The following is a 21,035-nucleotide window of genomic DNA, read 5'->3' as shown; positions in this document are numbered from 1 at the left end:
TGGGGTTGAGATTTTGAATGTGAGGGTTGGGGTTGAGATTTTGAATGTGAGGGTTGGGACACACACACACACACATACACATCAACAAACAAAAATTAAGCCTTGACTATTCAGTTGAGGATTCTGTGTTTGGGGTTCACAGATCTAAGAACGTCCCCCTTGACACACATTATATACTGTTATACACCTCGGACTTGTCCCTCTAGTGTCCACAAAGGTGTATTATCTGCTTAGTTTTGTCTTTTGTAATTCCTGTGAATAAAATGAACCTAAATCTCTTCCCCTTCCAAATCATATATTTTATAAGTCCAAGGAACCGTATCTATTACATCAACAATTTTAAAAAGTTCTTTCGTCCATCGTTCAGTAAAACCCTTTTCAAAATGAGATTTCCACCTATATATTCTTACGATATCACCAACTTTGAACTTAGGTTTTCTGACATTAATCTCTTTTTCATATTTTAATTTTGTAAATGTTTCTGATGGTTTCATATTTGTTGACGTGTGAATCGTGTCATTATACTTATCCACAATATCCCGAATAAAAGATGACCATTGTTGTGAACCGAGTTGTGTGAATTTTTTATATAGTCTCTCTTTTAAGGTACGATTAAAACGTTCAACAACAACTGCCTTCCCTTCATTAAAGGTACTGTATAATGTAATACTGTTATTTTTTTAGAAAATTCATAAATGTCTTGTTATAAAACTCTCTACCCTCATCAGTCCACAATTTTTTAGGTTTTCTCTTACTTTTATTAAATATCTGTTGAAAAGCTAACATAAGAGTATTACCTGTTTTGTTTTTAAAGGGACAACCCACGCATATCTACTCCTCAAATCAATAACGGTTAAAGCATACTTGTACCCCTTATCATTATTGAGTTCAATCAAATCAGCAGACCAGATATAATCAACTTCCTTGGAATAAACTTTCCTTCTCTGAAACTTTGTGAATATTGGTTTATGTAATTCATCAGCTAATTGCTCTTCAGTCTTAATGGCATCATTAGAGCCTATAAGTTTTTTGAATTTCCAAGTCCAAGTTTCAATTTAGCACTAATCATCTTCTTCACGATGAACCTATCAACTTTTTCTCTCAAGGTTGGATTTTGTATCAGAGACAAATTATACAACATTTCTCTATCGGCTTCATGCTTTTCTTCCAACGTTGTGGTATTCCCATAATCAATATCGTGTCTCATGCACACTTCATCAACTCTATTGATTGGTTTACTCCAGGATTTAGGATTGTCTGCCTCATCTAATCTTTTATCCAAGTTTGTGCCTGGACCACAGAAAGAATACCCTGGAAGATGTAATTCCCCTGGTATTCCAGTAGTTGTAAATTTACTTCCTGATAAAAACTTTTGTATATCTCCTCCGAGTTTGTGTTTGGAGATAAATTGATTTTTTTTTGAACCACACACCGAACATATACCTTTTTGTATAACCCTGTTATTTTTACTTTTAATATATGAAATATTTTTAGTATTAGTTTTCTTTTTACATTTGAGACAATAACTCATTTATTTATGAGAAAAATTCCTGCAGAGTGCAAAAACCTTTTTAGTTTCCAACATGCACATTTGAATCTTAATTTTTAAAACAAAGAATCCTTAGAAATGCATTCACTCTCTCCTCCATTTATTTAAGAAAAAAAAAAAAAATGAAAAACTTGAATTAAAATCCATATCTTGTCGATGCTAATAGTCTTGTCGAAAGTATTGCAAATAGACTTGTCAATTCTTTGTTTTCCTCCTCGGTGGGTTGAGTTATTTTCTGTAATACCACCAATCTTTTTTGAATCTCACTGGTTTCCATATTTTGATATTTATTCATTCTCTCTCTTTCCTCCCTCTCTCTCTTCTCTCTTTCCTCCTTCTCTCTCTTCTCCTTTTCCTCCTTCTCTTTCTTCTCCCTCTCTCTCTTCTCTCTTTCCTCCCTCTCTCTATTCTCTCTTTCCTCCTTCTCTCTTCTCCTTTTCCTCCTTCTCTTTCTTCTCCCTCTCTCTCTTCTCTCTTTCCTCCCTCTCTCTATTCTCTCTTTCCTCCTTCTCTCTCTTCTCTTTTTCCTCCTTCTCTTTCTTCTCCCTCTCCTCCTTCTCCTTTTTCTCCTCTTCCCTCTCTTCTTCAACTCCTTCCTCATCCCTTACTATCCTTGAATCGTTTACACCCCATAGAATATTATACATATATTCATCAGGATTTCTTGTTATTCCTGTATCCAAAATAATTTTTTTTACAACAGGAAACCAATAAAATTTATTTTGAATTTCTAAAAGAGCCTTACCTTTTCTTAACCTTATAATTTGTTCATTATTTAACATTCTAATTAAATCTAAAGTTGTAGGTTTATCAACATCAGCATAATGCCAATCTTTTATTGAAAATGCCTCATTCTTATGTTGTAGAACATATTTATTAAAATAACGAATACCCTTTTCTTGAAGGTATGCTTGGACACAGAAATGATAATTTTCTTGAAGCCTTCTTGCTGTCATTTATGTATTAGAAATATATGTTAGAATAATATTATGGCACGAAACACCTCCCCATCTTCCCATAGTTAAATCATTTTGTATTTCCTTACTTATTATATATAATCCTGTTTTTTCTGTTTTCATGAGATAAACAAGGGCAAAACCATTATTATATTTACCCTTATTAAATTCTTTTATTTGTTGTTTACTAATCGTGGCTCCACAAAACTCATTCTCGATACCAAGTGCATAATATTCTTCCTTACGAGACTGATTTAATTGTTCCAGGTCTTCAAGGTTAATTTTAAATGACCAATTATACCCTAAATCATTCATATCATACCCCCATTGTTCTATTCTCATACAAACGATACGCCCTTCTTTATAAAAATTTATTTTAATTCGAACTGTGAATTCTGTATGACCTGGAGATAATATCAACACTTCTGTATCTTTGGAATACACAGCCGTTTTATTTAAGTATATATATTGTGATAAATCGCTTAATCTCACCAAGTCATTCGCGTCAGTCGGGCTTGGATAATTTTTTAATTTATAAGCATTTTTCATGTTAATATTTTTGTTTATATTATATTTATGTCGTTCAGCCTGTGCCTTTGTATAATAATTTGATAAATCAATATCCAGTTCTTGAGATACACCAAAGATAGAACCATCTTTACCAACATAAGTCATTTATATTAGATTAAAAATAATATCATAAAATTTTTTATTTTTGTTGAGTTGAAATAACACATATAGACATAATTGACCACAACACTTGGAATTTAATTCTTGGACTTGAAATGTTTGATAAACACCATTCTGTAAGAATTTTATGACTTCAACAGGTGGTGGAAGACCAAAACTATCAAAATAATATTTGTCTTGACTATTAAAAATACAAACCCAATGAGAACCGTTCCCATCATTATCTTCTAAGTTCATAACAATATTCTTTGTATGTTGCGGCACATTTGTTAATTCATCTCATACAAATAACCACATTATGAATTTTTAATTTCTTACAATATTTGGCAAGTTGTAAATTTGATGTTGTATTCTTTCCAAATTCTTTTAACCACTCATCAATGCTCATTTATTTATTAGAAAGATATAATCCATTACCTCTTTTCGTTAATTTTACACCTGCTTGTGCTATAGAAGAAAGCATATCTCCAACTAACAATCTCGCTTTATCAGGCAGACCTTCAAGTTTTTCAGCAAAATCTACAATTACACCACTTCCACTAATTTGTTTCTCCAACTCTTTGTTATGTCTTTCCAATTCTTTTTGAGCCTGGAGTTGAGCCTTCCTTTCGTTGGCAGTTTTCACCGCTGTTGAAATACCACCCGTCAATGCTCCAACCGCACTTAAACCAGCAAATAAAGGAATTAGAAATGGGAGAAATCCTCCACTCGTCTCTCTTATTGAATATTTTTTCAACATTGGTTTTGTCATTTTAATTTTAAGTGAGCCAGTGTCATTCAAGATTTTAACCTGTTCTCTTGTGAGCAAAACATCAATTCTTACTGCTCCTTTTCTCTGAATTGTATTAACGTTAATCGTACAAGGCTTTTGATTTTGAACACAAGATGATAGTTTATGAAGATTGATTTGATTAACATATACCCCAGTTGGTACTTTGCCACTCATTTATTTAACAAAAAATTATGTGATACTAATCATCACACCATTATCTGTATTAATCTGCAATTCTGTTTCTTCCAAAAGCAAACAATATGTATCAACTTCTTCACTCTCACCTCTTTCAATGTATAGGGAAGTATCCACTCGATTAGACTTTATAGTTTCCTTTTGAGCGCTCAGGTCAAACGCATAGATTGTATACAAACTTTTAAATGCTGTCATATCCAAAATAGGTTCTTTATTTCCATTACTTTCACACACCTTTTGGTAAGACTTGTATGCTTCAGCAAAATCATTTTTTTCCCAATTAATTTCCAATCTATCTCGTGGATAAAATGTTCCATCTAGAGAAACGCGAAGTTGTTTCACCTTAGCATTATCACTCAATGCATTATTCTTATCCGTCGCAGTATCACCATCTGGCTTTTTAAAAATCATCCACAGATATCGTGGCTTTCCTTCCAGAACACCCAAATTCCACGTGTAAGTAGTTTGATTGAGTTTAACGTGTTGACATCTTCTTTTGAGGTATGATACACTGAGTGGTTTCTTTGAGTTAAGTCTTCGATTCAACATCTCTTCTGTTTTAAGATTAGGAGTATATTCACTGATATACCAACTCATCTCCTCAATTACAAATTTATTCTGTTCACCAAAAGCACTACCAACACCAAAAAGCAATCTATTTTCATTATCATTCCTTTGTAGTTGAAATCTAATTTTAAGACCATACAGAACTTTATCATAATCACAAAATCCAAATATACCTTTAAGAGGAACTGCCACAGTAAAACTATTTTCTGCTTTTGTATCATCATTATACATTCCTTTCCTTTGAATATATCCAGGGTCTGTGTTTGTTCCCGTTGACATATCAGGAATAAAACCTTCGACAGACCCCTTTCCCATTCTATCACTGAATGTATAGAGTGTAAATTTCATCATTTCAGATACAGCAGAGACATAATCAACCGCTTCAACTTCTTGTGTTCCAATATACAATCGCACACTATCAAACATTTTCCAGAAGAAATCATTTACAAGTGTAGCGTTTGTGTTATTCCCAGCCTTAGTGAATTTAAATTTACACAACAAGAAACTTTCGGAGAGATTCAAATAGGTTTGTTGATTATTTATTTCAAAACTTTTTGTACCATTTGTATTCCAGTCTGTTCCAGTTATTGCATTTACCTTGAAGTAATCTTCTTTTTTAGTGGAGTTTGAGATAATAATAGTATCATCCAAATCATAGATACTATCAATTGCTTCCATACTTGTATTTATTTAGGAAAAAAGATGTTAAAACTTTTGAAACCCTGATCCAAGTATTTGAATTATTTTCTGTCGTTCTTGGGGGGACAACTGAGTTTTACCTTTCTTAATTTCTTTTATTGCTTGTAATTTATGAGATTCCTTCTGAGCATCTTTTATACTCTTTACAGCACCTGCTACATTTCCCACAGCAGAAGCAGTTGAACCAATTAGGTCTTTATGTTTAAGAATAGTTGAACCAATACCCATGAGAGTATCAATTATCCCATCTCCTCTAAATTGATGTCCGACACCCCTTTGTCTCTTAGGTTTATAGTATCCTCTACCAAGATACATACCTTCACCCTTGTAGTACGGGAAAGGAACATCCCATCCCCTGTAATTATTTTATATTTTCCCAACTCGTGTTTCCTCACAATAACCATCGTATTTATTTATTGGAAAACTTCACGTAGGTGAATTCTGATGGATATAACTTCTCCATTAAAAGAAATCACACGATTATCTTGGTCGGTTATCCTAAAATTTACTCTGTGTATGGTTTTTCCTGACACAGGTAGATAAACCAAATTTTTAGGTTCCATATTGAATTTATAACCAATTGGGGTTGAGTATGCGCTGAATGAAAATATTGTATTTGTTTTTTTCCATCATTATAAGCACCATCAATCAAATCACAGTGAATTAACACCGAATTTATTCCTGAGGATATTTGAATGACATTATCACTGTAAAACGTCCCATTAGTTTCAATCTTTTTGAGGAGAAACCCAATAACTCTCTAAATGAATTATCAATTGTGAAATCAACCTTGTAGTTATTTTTAACTTTAATGCGTTGATTTTGAAGTATGTTTTTGAATGTTTATAACAATATTTTTTGGTTCATCACCCTGTTCTTTCATAAGACGAGCAATTTCGGAAGATATTTGAGAAATCTCGTATGCTCCGGGTGAGACTGTTATCGTTTTGTATCCACTTCCCGGATTATAACTAAACTTGTCATTTTTCTCGGTTATATTAAATAAGGTATTATAAGTTTCCATGGACAATAAAGATGCCTCATATTCTTTTGTTGTGTCAAGTTGTAGTGGGTATGGGAATGAAGATGTGTGGTCGCTTGTTGTGAAATTAAAACTCAGGATTGTGCTTCTCATCTTATTTAATATGAGATAAAATGTCTTTATATTGAGATTTATTAATTATTTTCATGTTCATCAACTGGTCTAAAATGGCTGATGCTTCATTAAAACAATTGTTATTTCCAGCCTTCTTACTGCCTAACAACAATAACAGTCTATTAACTAATTGCGATGGGTCATTTGGAAGAAAACTAATACCTGAACCAAGGATACTTAAAGCCTGAATAATGTGTTTCTCCTTCTCATTCTTCCTACTTTTACCAGAAAGAATAACCTTATAATTTAGAGTGTTCAGCAAATCAATATATACTCTATCATCATTATTTTTCATTTCCAATGGTTTATCAATATACTTTGATTCATCCCTCACAGTTGAACCTTGTCTTCCATATTTTGTGAGAAGAAACATTAATCTCGGAGTTAGTTTAACAGGGGGTTGAGCAGAACTTAAGAACCTTAATTCATCATTAAATATCAATACCTTTTCTTGAACAAGATGAAATATTGCTGGTTGTTCTGTTGGAATGAGTCCTGCTTTGGTTTTGAATCCGCTGAATATTCATTGTTTTGAATAGCATTCACAATATAATCAGGGGGTTGATTAATCTCTTCCAGTTGTTGAAATAAACCTTCATCATCATATTCTAATTCTCCTAAATGCTCTAATTCTTCCTCCGTCATTTGACTGAAATCTTTTAACATTTGAAGCTTTCTGGGAGTATATTCTACTGTGGGAACTGTGGAAACATCTTTCATTTTTTCTTGGGAAGTTTTTAAAAGTGGTTTAAAAAATTTCTCTTGTTTTCTTTCAAATGCTTCTTCGCCCGTTAGTTTCTGTCTGCGTTTCTTCTTTATGTCTTCCTGTTGTTTTACAACTTTTGAAACCAACTCTTGATGTTCCTTAAATCTTCTTGCTCTTTCTTTTGTATCCATTTATTTATTGTAAAATATCATTTAATGAATTGTAAAGATTAACAGGGAAATTTTCCTTTTCTTCATCATTCAAGTAGATGTGTTCAAATAAATCCTTTTCTTTAAATATTTCATCAAATTCTTTATTAACATTAATGCGAGTTGTAATTTCTTCTTCACTAATACTTGCATCTCTGCTTTTCATACGTTTGCGTTGAGTTTCTTCATCAACATCAAAACCGAATGATAAAATCTTCACTCCGCTCAGATATTTAATAATTTGTCTCGTTCCTTCTGGATTAGTTTCTAATATCCCAACACCACCAGATTTTAGTTTCCTTAACTCACTCTTACAATGTGAATATTTTGTTGTACCAAGAGAAACCTCCTCAAATATTTGTCCTTCATTCCTCAATCGCATATGTTCCTCCACTGAAATATAGTGATAATCTTCACCTTTTACTTCTCCAGGTCTTATTGCTCTAGTTGTTGTTGATACAATGCGTATCACGGGGTGTTTTTAAGTAAATTTACAATATTCTCATTTGTACTACACAAGAACCTTGATTTATGAAAGTTTTTTCCAGAAGCAGATTTACCCACAAGATTTATAATAATAGTTGTCATTTATATATGTAATTGTTTATAAAACAAAAAATATATCCCTTAATATCTCATCTTGTTTCACAACAATATATTTATATTTTTCAGTCGTGTGCTTCATGTAATCCTCAAATTTCTTTTTACTACATAATGTAGAACAATTATCTCTCCAAAAATTATTGATATCTATTGAATTTAACTTGAATAAAATAAAAGTATTAGCATTGTTTCTGATGGAACGACGAGCAAGTTGAAAGTACGATTGACTAAGATAAATACAATTACAAGAAGAATGTCTCCCTCTTGTGTAGTAGCTGTCCATTACCGTTTGGTTTCTCTCATTAACACAATCATCAAAGATAACGAGGTTCTTTTTTGATTTATCCAAATCTTGGGGAGACGGTATATCATCCGTATTATCACTAAGAATACAAGTTATAGGATTTGATTTCTTTTTACATCTCTGTGTATCACAAAATAGTTGAATTATATCTTCAATGCTATAATCATTTTGGTTTTTTTGACGTTTAAATAAACCGATTATATCTTCTTTTTGAAGACCAGCATTAAAACCTTGTGAGAGTAGTTGATACTCTGGTTGAAAACTCGACTTTGTGAAAATTATTAAATTATCATAATCTAAAAAGTTGGGAGTGAGGAGCATTTTTAAAAGTAAGCAGGTTTTTCCACATCCACTTGAACCAACTATGAGACATCTTAATGAATTTGGGAGATTTTTATGGTTGTTAAATTTTATCTTATTTTCCCAAATAGGTAAAAAATCATTCATTTATATATTTAGAAAACAAGTTATTTAATTTATTATTGGCTTTTTTAGAAACTATATTTTATCCTAAGTTCAGGTTTAATTTCAAGATAATCCATTATTTTATTTATACAATATCTTGTGTTGATATTTCCCTGAAAATTACATCCATGAATAATATATAACAACAATCCTTTGAACATTTCTCTTATACGTTCAGTTTATTCCCTTGTAAGGAAAGGTGTGTTATCACCCTCATACTTTACATTCATTTCTCTAATCAATCTTGTAAAGTAATTCATTTTTGGTGTAAATCTAAAAGAATTATTTTCCTTTTTATATTTTTTATTATCATTAATTAGAAGATAATCACAGAATATACATTGTTTATAGGCTTTTGACTCTGTTTAATCCCCGTCTTTCACACGCAGGACAATTCTCAAATTTGTCATATGGAGAATCAGGAAAGTCTAGCATATTTATAAAGTAAAACTTTACTTAAACTGAAATTCATCTATACTTTCAGTTGTATATTACCATCGATATCGATATACTTTTTTTCATTATCAGATTCAACGACAACATTTTTTATATTAAAGGTAATTTTAAAATTATCGTTAACTACTATTGAACGAAATGTCATTTCACCTGATATATTAACATCCTTTATTTCATCAGGATTTACATCTTTAGGGTTGTTGAAAAAAATACAAATTTCTCCTTGCATATTACAGATGGTCTTATCTTTTCTTTCTAAAGCTTCATCCATAAGGTTTTTGTTCTTTGATACTTTTTCTTGTTTCATTGCTTTTTCTAGTTTTGAATATATTACCAGAAGGAGAGGAGAAACTTTTGTTAGAGATACTTTAATTGATGTTCTTCCAGGTATACTGAAAGCCCTTCCACTGAAGGAAATTGAAGAACTCATATTATTTACCATAATAGTTTTTATCCAATAGTTGTTATATTTATCTTTGTTCAATTTTACATCCTTGACATATTTCTCAGTATCTTTAACAGATGAAGAGATTGATTGAAACTTGTCTTTTGTGTCTTGAAACATTGTATTTATTAAGTGAAAAAGTTGGAGGATAAAATGTTTTTAAGCACAGATTCACCTATAAATTAAACGAAATTTTCATCAAGAAAATTTTAGTTTAAGCAAAGTTTTATTCTATAAATATGGTGAATACAACGTACTGCGATGTTTGTAATCACGAATATAAACATTATAGAAAACACCTCCGAACCAACAAACACACATTTAATCTATTTCATCAAATATCTCCTCTTGAGTTGGAAAGAAAACATTGTGATATCTGTTCAAAGGATGTTTTGAAGAGTAATTATAATAAACATCTTCAATCACAAAAACACAAGAAAAATGAGTTTAAAGTAAAGGGAGACTATTATATTTAAAACACTGATGGGGCATTTAAAGGGCATATAAAAATAAGGATTTTTCAATTTGGAGAACCCGGTCCATCATCAATAGCTGAATCAATTGAAATAGTGAAACCCGATGTTGAAAAATTTATTAAAAAGACATTAAAAGAAATGAAAACTTTAAAGTTTTATATGGGAGTGAAAATGAATATGAAAAGACAAGATGAAGAACATACTCCTTATATGAGAACAGGTCTTCATTTTATAACATCATTTCAAGATTTTTTGAATAGTGGGGTTTATGAAGAACTATCAAGACAAGAGGAGGATGTTGATAATACAGTGGTAGGAAGTGGATTCAATATTAAAAAAATCATCTTTTTAGATATACACATTCTAAAATCAAACTCTCTTAAAGCTTCTTCTTACATTGAATTACCAAAAGAAATAAAACTAAAGAAGGCAGTTGTTAATATTAAGAACAATGATAATAAATGTTTTCTCTGGTCTGTTCTTGCTCACTTTCATCCACCAAAATGTAATTCAGAAAGAGTAAAACAATATATGAAATATGAGAATACCTTGGACATTAAAGATTTTAAATTCCCAATGCCACTAACAGATATTCCTAAATTTGAGAAAAAGAATAATCTTTCTATTAATGTATATGGATTAACGGATACAAACAAAGTTCAAATATTAAAAATTTCAAACAACTATAAAAATGAAGAAACACACATTGACCTTTTATATTTTAGTGTTGGAAAGAATTCACATTACACATACATCAATAATTTATCAAGATTAATCTCTTCTCAGGTATTCAGAACAGCAAACAAAATATATCCTTGTAAGCGATGTCTTAATTCATTTCATACAAAAGAACGATTAGAACAACATTCAAAATATTGTAGTAATCATAAATCAGCTGTAATTACAATGCCTAAACCTGGTGAAAAGATTTCTTTTGAAGATTATAATAAATCTATCATGCACCCATTTGTGATATACGCTGATTTTGAATGTATCCTTAAAAGGATAAATACTGCTTCTCCTAATCCAAAAGAACCATATACAAATAAATATCAAAAACATATTCCTTGTGGTTTCTGTTATTATATCAAATCATCTGTTGGAGAAAAGTATAACAAACTTGAACATTATCGTGGAAAAAATGCTTCACAAGAGTTTGTAAAACGATTAGAAAAGGATTGTATAAGACTCACTAAATTCATGAAAGAAACAAATGAACCGATGAAATTAACCAAAGAAGAAAAATTAGAATTTAGAATGAACAATATCTGTCATATTTGTGAGGGGGAAATTAAGGAGTCTAAAGTTAGAGACCATTGTCATCTTACTGGTAAATATAGAGGTCCCGCTCATTCCTGTTGTAATCTTAATTATAAATTACCTTCTTTTATTCCAGTCTTTCTTCACAACAGCGCCAACTATGATACACATCTATTTATAAATGAACTTTCAAAAACACCAGGGAATATTTCTGCCATAACAAACACAAGTCAAAAGTATATTTCATTTTCAAAAATGATATTCACAAAACCTTTAACTCATTATTAGGTTTCTAGATTCTTACAAGTTTATGGGAACACCACTAGCCTACCTCGCATCAAATCTAAGCTCCACGGACTCTTTTCCAAATCTTAATTCATTCTTTCCAAAAGAGGAAATTCTCACTAAAGAGGAAATTCAGATTAAAGAGAGAATTCAAAGTAAAGAGGAAACTCTAATTAATGAAGAAATTCTAACTGAAGATGAAATTCTAATTATAAAGAAAATTCGAACTAAAGAGGAAATTCAGATTAAAGATGAAATTCTGATTAAAGAAGGAATTCTTACGAGAGGAAATTCAAACAAGGAATGAAATTCAAAGTAAAGAGAAAATTCTTACAAGTAAGGGAATTTATCCTTATGATTATATCGTTTCATTTATGAGATTTAAAGAAACACAACTTCCTACAAAAGAAAGTTTCTATAATAACCTTTATGAGAAAGAGATAAGTGATAAGGAATATAAACACGCACAAGAAATATGGAAAATATTTAAGATAAAGAACCTTGGAGAATATCATGATTTATATCTAAAAACAGATGTTTTATTGTTAGCTGATGTGTTTGAGGCTTTTAGAACACTCTGTCATAATAATAATTGGTATGGATTAGTCCCTGCCCACTATTTCACAGCTCCTGGTTTAGCTTGGAGTGCAATGTTGAAAATGACAAAACAAGATATAGATTTAATCAGTGATGTTGATATGCTTTTGATGATTGAGAAGTCCAAGAGAGGTGGAATATCACAAGTATGTTCAAAAAGATATGCGAAAGCAAATAATAAATATCTCCCAAATTATGATAGTGAAAAAGATAGTAATTATTTGATGTATTTTGATGCTAATAATTTGTATGGATGGGCAATGTCTCAATCTCTACCTTATGGTAAATTAGAGTGGGTGGAAGAAAAGGATTATGAAAAGGCTTTAATGAATATTGTTATTTCTTCTCAAGAGGAATTGAATGACGAAGAAGAAGGTTATTATTTTGAAGTTGATTTGAGGTACCGAGTGTTCTTCATAATAAGCATAAAGACCTTCCTTTTGCATGTGAGAAAGAAACCCCAAAGAAAGAATGGTTCAGTGATTATCATAAAAGTTTTAATATTAAAGGCAAATCAACAGAAAAGTTATTAACAACATTCTATGATAAAGAGGGATATGTTTTACATCAGAGAAGCTTAAAACAGTTTTTGAGAGAAGGATTGAGAGTAGCTAAAATTCATAGAGTTTTAAAATTTAAACAAAGTCCTTGGGTGAAAAAGTATATTCAATTCAATACAGATATGAGAGCAAATACAAAAGTAAAATTTGAAGGGGACTTTTATAAATTAATGAATAATGCTGTATTTGGAAAGACTATGGAAAATGTTAGAAACAGGCAAAACATTAGATTCGCAACATCTTGGAAAGAAGCTTGAGATTGATAAATAAACCAAGTTTTGAGAGAGAAGAGGTTTTTCAGAGAACTTTTCTGCAATTCATATGAAAAAGGAAAGTATTGTAATGGATAAACCAATTTATATTGGAACAGCAGTTCTTGATTTATCAAAGATATTGATGTATGATTATTTGTATAATGACTTAAAGAAAGAGTATGGTGAAAATGTTTCATTGTTGTATATGGACACTGATAGTTTTATCCTAGATATAAAAACTGATGATGTTTATGAAGATATGAAGAAAAATATTGGAGTATATGATACAAGTAATTTCAGCAAGAAGAGTGAGTTATTTTCCAAAAAGAATGAAAAGGTTATTGGTAAGTTTAAGGATGAGTTGGGTGGAAAAGTAATGAGTGAGTTTATTGGATTGAGAGCAAAGGCATATGCTTATAAGTATGGTGAACAGATTGATAAGAGGTTAAAGGGAATAAAGAAATATGTAATAAAGAAATCAATAACTTTTAGAAATTATTATAATTGTTTGATGAATAAGAAAGAAGAATATAGGAAAATGAATACAATAAGAAGTTATAAACATAACATATATATAGTGAAGAAGTAAATAAAAAGGCATTAGGAGCCTTTGATGATAAGAGATTTATTTTAGATAATGGAATAGATTGTGTTCCATATGGATATTGTATGATAGAGTGAATAGAATAGATTGTGTTTTAACGATGGGAAGATGGGTTAGGGTTTTTAAGGGCTACACTTGGTTTTTTCACAATATATAAATGGTTAAACCAAGTATTAATCAAACTAAAGAGTGGAGAAAATCTCAGTCTTGGTATATAAATGGAAAACATAATGAATGTGAAAAATATCAAATAAGTCTTATTGAAAAAATAACTAAAACAAAGGTAAATAAAACAAATAAGCGAATTAATTTAAAAACTAGTAAGTTAGAGGATGTAAAGAAAAAAAATGAATATCCTTGAATGGACTGAAAACTTTGATGGTTATCAATTGAACAATGAAAAAACAATTTACTATAATCTCAAAATGATATGTGGCTCAGGAGGTGGCCAGATGAGAGCATTGAGAGAAGTTTATCATTTCGTAATGGCACAAAAGGGGTATCTTCAAAAATATAAAGATTCAAATGTTTTGTTTGTCAATATTTTAGATGGGGATTATTGTGCAAAGAAAATTAAACTATTGAAGGAATTTGAGAATGAACAAATCTTTATAGGTTCAATGAGTGAGCTGTTCAACCCCCAGGTGTTCAATTCAATGAGGTTCAACCTCCAAGTTAAAAGGGGAGACAAATAAATATACCTTGGGATAAAAAGGGGGTTTATTTTTAGGGAAAAAAAAGGGAATCGCTGAAAATCCCCCATTCATTTACATGGGGAAAAGTGAGCCAGAATCAGTATTCTTACCCTACTTATGTTCATATGTCTGCATAGGATATTGAAAATCAGATGGCCAATACTCAAAAGAACCAAAGTAATGAAGATCAATGATGAAGTAAACATAAGATGGAAATGGATCGGACATGTGCTGAGAATGAAAGATGATAACAACTGTAGGACAGCATTGTTATGGAAGCTTGAAGGAAGAAGGAAAGTGGGACGTCCAGGACCAACCTGGAAGAGAACAGTGGAAAAAGAAAGAAAAGAGATAGGTTGGAGATCATGGAATCCACTGGGCAGCCTCTGTCGTGGAAGTCCTTCCTTGGCACACCTGAGCTCCTATCCACTGACGAGGCTTTCATCCACAGCTTGGAGTACTGCTCTCCCCTCTTGGCTGGCTCCCCTGCCTCACATCTTACTCAGCGTACCTCCGTGGAAACAAAGGCTTTCAAGATCATTGGAATCTCTCGCGATGAAGCTGAGTCTTTGGGCCTACCATTTCACCATCGTTGACAGGTCGGTGGTCTCTCAGTCTTCTTCAAACTCATTTCTGGTCTTGCACCCTTTGCCCTCTCTGTGCTCTGTTTCCCCCAAGTATCTGCAGGATGCACGCGATCCACCAGCAACACCCCTTCCTCGTGAAACTGCCTAAATCCAGAACCACTGCTCACCTCCTCATTTGGTCCTCTTTTTTTTTCCCCACCTGTGGAACCAACATGCATTTTCTCTTCAATCCCATTCTTCCCTCCAGGTCTTCAAGATAGCTGTTCACCACCATCTCAAGTCATCTCCCATCCAAAACCATGATCTTTTCTACACCCGTTAAACCACCCCCACCCTCCCAAAATTTTGTTTATGTTTCCATTTTGTCCACCCCTTCCTTTCTCCCTTACCCCTCATCGTTAACAGTATCCCTTGTTTGTCTGTCTCCATCTACATTCTCCATTCACCCTGCTATTGGCTTTATCCTGCTGTTCCCTTTGTTATGTTGTCTTGATCTGTTCCATGTCCAAGCTCTTCCACGAGCCTTGACCATGCATTAAAAAAAGAAAAAACAAAAGTATTATAACATCAAAATCAATTTATTTATTTTTTATGTACCTGTCCTGTGCTTTCTTATTTAAATATTTACTTTACCTTATAATTGTGTATTTCGCAGTGAAAATATTGACTGAAGCAATCCCCAGGAACGTAACCCGAATAATTCGCTTTACGTCGCACTTTCCAAGAACGTATTCTCGATGGAAAGCGATGATTACTGAAGTCTGATGGAAAGGAAGGAATGGCGAGATTTTCTAGCGAAGCAGTCTTGTAAAGCAGCCTGGATTACCAAGTTCTATTTGAGGATAATTGGTTACGGAGACATAAACCTCACCAAAAGTGTTTGAGTTTATCAGTGCAGATAAAAAAGGATCACCCACTCAGTAAGTGTGTGCTGGGGTGGAGGCTGTCGCTGCCGAAAGGCCATGAGGGTGCGAGTGAAGGCCTGAAGATGCTCTGTCTGTGCTCTTGCACAATCCTCCAGGTTAGCCACCATGGCAGCCCAACCCTGCTGCATCAAGTGCTGCTCCAACACGAGCGTTTCACAGGCATCAGCGAGCTCGGCTCCAGCCTCCTGCAGCTCCTGGGGGACGGTGGAGTTGGGGGAGAAGAGGGTGGTTGGGGGAAAGGGGCGAGGTTCAGAAAACGAGTGTACAAAAACTGGTTACAACAAGAGAAAAATCATGGAGCATGCCTTTTGCAAAACTTATTCTCCCATCTCATCTATAATGATGCTGAATTAAAACGTCATGGTATATTTTATGGGAGTACGTCAAGCCTGGTGTTGGCTTAGTGGTTGGGGTGGCGGCTTGGGATCCTAGGGTCCTGAGTTCAAGCCCCGTTGGTCGCTGAATTAAAAATACACCAGGAGGATGACTCAGCCTGTCATCCTTCCGAGGTTGGCAAAATGAGCACCAGTGTACTGGTAAGGGGGACACTGCATCAGCGGCATAGCCACGTCCCAACCAATGATGCAACCAGCATCCACAGGCTGCACTCGATAAGAGAGAGAGATGGGAGTACGTCTCCGGGCGATTGTGCAGACTCTGCCAAATTGATCGAAATTAAGCAAAAATCTAACTTCGAATAAGTCTGCTCAATATTTTCAACTTCTCATCATATCGCTTCAAATATTCGGTCACGAGCTGAAAATTTACCCAAAAGATGGTTGACCAATTAATTGGAGAAACATGCATGGTGAGCACCGTGTTGGAATCTACTCAATTTGAAAATAAAGATGATGAGAGTTAGGAATGCTTTTTTTAAGGCAGGGGTCTTTCAGTCACAGAGTAGTTTATGCATGGAATGGTCTCCTTGGAAAGGTAGTGACAGCAGAGGAGGTGGATAAGTATAAATTGGAAATAGCTATGTACCGAGATACATTGGAGATATAGGGGTATGGGGACATTGGCAGAACTTGTGTGTAGCTTGTGTGTGGATGGGTGATGGAGACGGGTTGGTACAGCACAGGTATGATGGGCCAAGTGGCCTCCTCCTGCACCAAAGTTCCTTGTGTGTATATTTAAGAAGGTCACATGATGTGCTCTGGGCTATGGCACACAGTGCATTTCCATCTCTCGCCAGTGTCTTTCGATGGTAAGTTTAGTCGGAGCCAGAGCGATCTCAGAGCTGTTGTGCAGCGTCAAAATGCAAGGCGAGAGGTCTTTAAATCTGGATGCCTTGCTCATAATACTCACCACATCATCAAGAATTGTCATGCAATTGAAAAATAATTTCATGCAGTCAAAAGGAATAGTAGCAAAAACATTTTGATATACTTTCAGGAAGATTCACACTTAAGATACGGAAATTGAAAAGCAATCATTTGTGTGAGATATAAACTTAGATCGTTCAGTGGGTTGTGTACTTGATGATGAGCTGTCTTCGTTTTGGTTAGATTCCTATTAGGCATGTGATGGATCAGTGCCGGAAGAAGCCATGCAGCTGCATCTCATAGCATGTACCTGTCCCATCTGCATTTAAATTTGGACGTGAAAGATCGCACATACCTTTTGAAACAGTGAACCATTAAGTGGCAGTGGCCTGGCCAAACACACTGCTTGGAGTCAGCTACATAATTAGCACAACTTCCATGAGGTTGGGGTGATTGGTTAGGAATATGGCACAGGTGCGATGAGCCAAATGGTGTCCTGTGCTGATGTTTCCATGTACAGTATCTACATATATTAAAGTTATATTTTCTGTCTGTCTGTCTGTCTCTGCCTGTCTATCGATAAAATTGGTCCCACCAGGAGTAACCTCATCATATATTGCATACTGTTGGAATCATTTTGGTAAATGGAGATGCAAGAAAACATTTTTTAAACCTACAGGGTTGGGGGTTCAGGGTGGGAGAAGACCCCAAATCTCTCTGTGTAAATGTGTATCATATAAACTCAACAAAAATAAAAACTTTACACTCGTTTCAAAGTCAATAATTTGAACACTTTGGAAAAGAGGTTTGAAATAACGATTGTATTCCATTCTCTTGTCATTAAAAGATGCTATAGCATACAGATCATGTTTGTCATGGAATCGGTTCCACCGGAAATGCGACAACAATGTCCATGATCAAAAACTGTGAGTCACAACTTAATGAAATCATGTCAATATCGGGTGTGTCCTCCATGGGCGTTCACAACTGCGATACAACATCTCATGGATTGGATGATGCGTCTGAACACAGCTTGGGGAATGCGCCGCCATATTTGTACCAACATGGCACCAAGCTCCTGCAAGTTCTGTGGAGGGTTCCTTAATTGATGGAGCCGCCTGCCTAACACATCCCACACATGCTCTATGGGGTTGAGGTCAGGCGATCTTGAGGGCCACTCCATGACATTGATGCCAGCGTCCCTGAGGAGATTTGTTGTTAAATTGGCCGTATGAGGTCTGGTGTTATCCTGTTGGAAAGTCAGACCTGGGCCATGAGCTGCCATGAATGGTAAAAGCTCTGGAACGAGCACCTGATCCCTGTATGCTGCCGCATTAAGGTTTCCCTGGATGACAATGAGTCGGGATCGAGCATGACCGTTGATACCACCCCAAACCATAACGCTACCACCCCCAAAGCGATCCACTTCCTGTACGCAACACTGGGCATTGCGTTCTCCTCGTCTTCTCCACACTCTAACCCTTCCATCAGCAAAAGTTAGTGTGAACCTTGATTCGTCACTAAACACAACCCTATTCCAATCTCGCTGGGTCCATCTCAGGTGCCGTCGTGCCCAAAGAAGACATTGGTGTCAATGGAAACGGTTAGAATTGGTCCACAATATGGCCGCCGTGCATGAAGACGAGCAGAGCGCAGGCGATTTCGAATGGTTTGGGCAGTCACTCGACCTCCAAACAATTCATTCCCAGTGGATGTGGCAGTGACAAACCGATTACGCAAATGACGTAAAACAATCTGTCGGTCTTCTGCGCGTGATGTAACACGTGGTCGACCAGGACGGGGGCGGTCAGCTGTGGTGCCAGTTTGATGGAGACATGTCTGGAGGTTATGGATGGTCTGTCGACTGCATCCCATAACCCTCGCAATGTCAGTGACGGATGTTCCCGTATTCAGCATGCCAATGGCACGTTCACGCTGAATGTTTGACAGTCGTGGCATTGCAAATTAACGAATAATTAACCATAAAACCTTGTTTTTCTGAGATGATACTCTCCTCTGCTACCTTGAGATCAATTGCAGGTGTATCAATAGGCCACGTGACTTGTGTCACGTGGAAATGTGATTTTAGCGTGCAGTGCTCTGTTACGTGCTACCTAGGCCCGACCAGTAGAAGCAATGTGTGAAGTAATGCCCTCGACAATGCCTTTAACCATAATCACAACTAGAACTCTTTCAAGAAAAGTTTCTAAACACTATTTGACAAATAATGAGTGTCAAGTTTTTATTTTTGCTGAGTTTAGTACCACCCAGTGGTTGCCAAGCATCATCTTGGTTGTGTCAAGTACCACAAATCATCTTCTTTTCTATATTGCCAAGCTCACAATATTCTGGCATCAACAACCAGACTCAAAATGTTGTTGATTCAGAGGAAATGTAGTAGTCATTATTGTGTAGTACTGAATTGCATTATTGTATCGTATTATTGCCCGTTTTACCTGCTATTTTATATTAAATATTGTATATATTATATTAATTGTTACATTATGATTACAGCATTGCCTGCTAAATTACAAGTGATGAATTAATTGTAATTGTATATTGTATCTGGCTCTCTTTTTCTAAACTCTAAATTATTTCTGTACAAGGTGCGGGCACCCTACGAGTAATTAATATAAACACAACTGGTTACATAAGACCAACTGTCTTTCCAAAATAGGAAAGATTCTGCATCCACTATGACAACAAAAAATTATCGGTGAGGCTCCTGTGATGCTACATCTCCCACCCATTGCTGATGATGCCACGGACTAATGAACACACTGCAAAGACTAAACGGTATTACAAAGTGAATGATGCTTTGTAGGATGAAACACAACATTGGATGGATGGTGAGCGATGGTACCAGAGCGAGCTGGGTCCGCAGGGCAACTGTAGGGAAAACGGCAGGAAGCAAAACAGAGTCTTGGGCACGGGAGGGTAGGTCAGATTGAGGTCGTGGTGGGATGCAAGCCAGTGGAGGCCGATCCAACACGATCAGCTCCTTGCTGAACAAGAAGATAGGGTTGGTGTCCTACATAAAAGGGGAGAAAAAAGAGAAATTAAAAGGGAAAGAAAGAACACATTTCAATTAAATCAGTTATATCCGCTCCCTTTAGGAGCGAGGGGATTTGTTTTCAGAATTGGCATCGTTTCCCCACCTGCAATATATCCCCTCTCTTTACCAGCGGTCAGTGGTTAAACCACTTGCACTACTCTACATGTTTAAGAAAAAATATTTGCAAGTCGTCTCTCCTACACTCACAGCAAGCGGGGGGGGGGGGGGGGTATTTAATACCAATGACCTAACCTTGGCTACCCCAATCAGGAATGCAAAATTTGGTGGAGGTTGGCAAAGCCGATTTTTATTCCATGAGAAACAGACATAGACATTGCTATATTTTATACCGTCTGGGGAAAAAAAACCCAAAAGAGCCAAGCTGGGTTTTTTCAAATTGGGAGCCACAGATGCGCGGTACATATTCCAGTTTAAATTGATGACTCGTGTTATGTAGCTAATAGCCCTCCATGTGGTAGACAGCAATTTTTATGAAAAAATTCATGTTTTAAGAAAATTTGTTCGAAAAAAAAACAACAAAAAAAACGAGAATTACGAAATTTCCGTATTTTCGCCTTTTATTTTATTTTTGTATACATTGTCAAGGCTCATATGAGAGCTAACACACAACACACAACAAGGGGGGGGCATGATATAAGAGGGGCGGGAGAGGGAAGGACAAAACAGTGGGGAACAGAG

At 34.8% G+C, this 21,035-nt stretch overlaps 1 protein-coding gene across 6 annotated transcripts in view; it reads right to left on the bottom strand.

Moving 5' to 3' along the window:
- Window positions 1–21,035, bottom strand: part of LOC147009905 (RB1-inducible coiled-coil protein 1-like) — a 118,826-nt gene that overhangs the window by 70,342 nt on the left and 27,449 nt on the right. For all 6 annotated transcript variants that reach the window (XM_085862415.1, XM_085862419.1, XM_085862420.1 and 3 more), the window contains 2 exons: window positions 20,145–20,312; window positions 16,008–16,210 (listed from right to left, as the gene is read on the bottom strand). In XM_085862415.1, coding sequence (XP_085718541.1) covers window positions 16,008–16,210; window positions 20,145–20,312 — 371 coding nt within the window. The remainder of the gene's footprint in view (window positions 1–16,007; window positions 16,211–20,144; window positions 20,313–21,035) is intronic.

Source organism: Eptatretus burgeri, chromosome 17 (genome assembly GCF_056783735.1).
Source record: "Eptatretus burgeri isolate ZD-2024b chromosome 17, Ebu_testis_v1, whole genome shotgun sequence".
NCBI classification, from domain to species: Eukaryota; Metazoa; Chordata; class Myxini; order Myxiniformes; family Myxinidae; genus Eptatretus; species Eptatretus burgeri.
Note: the sequence above shows the minus strand (reverse complement) of the source record. Positions and strands in the feature narration are given on the sequence as shown.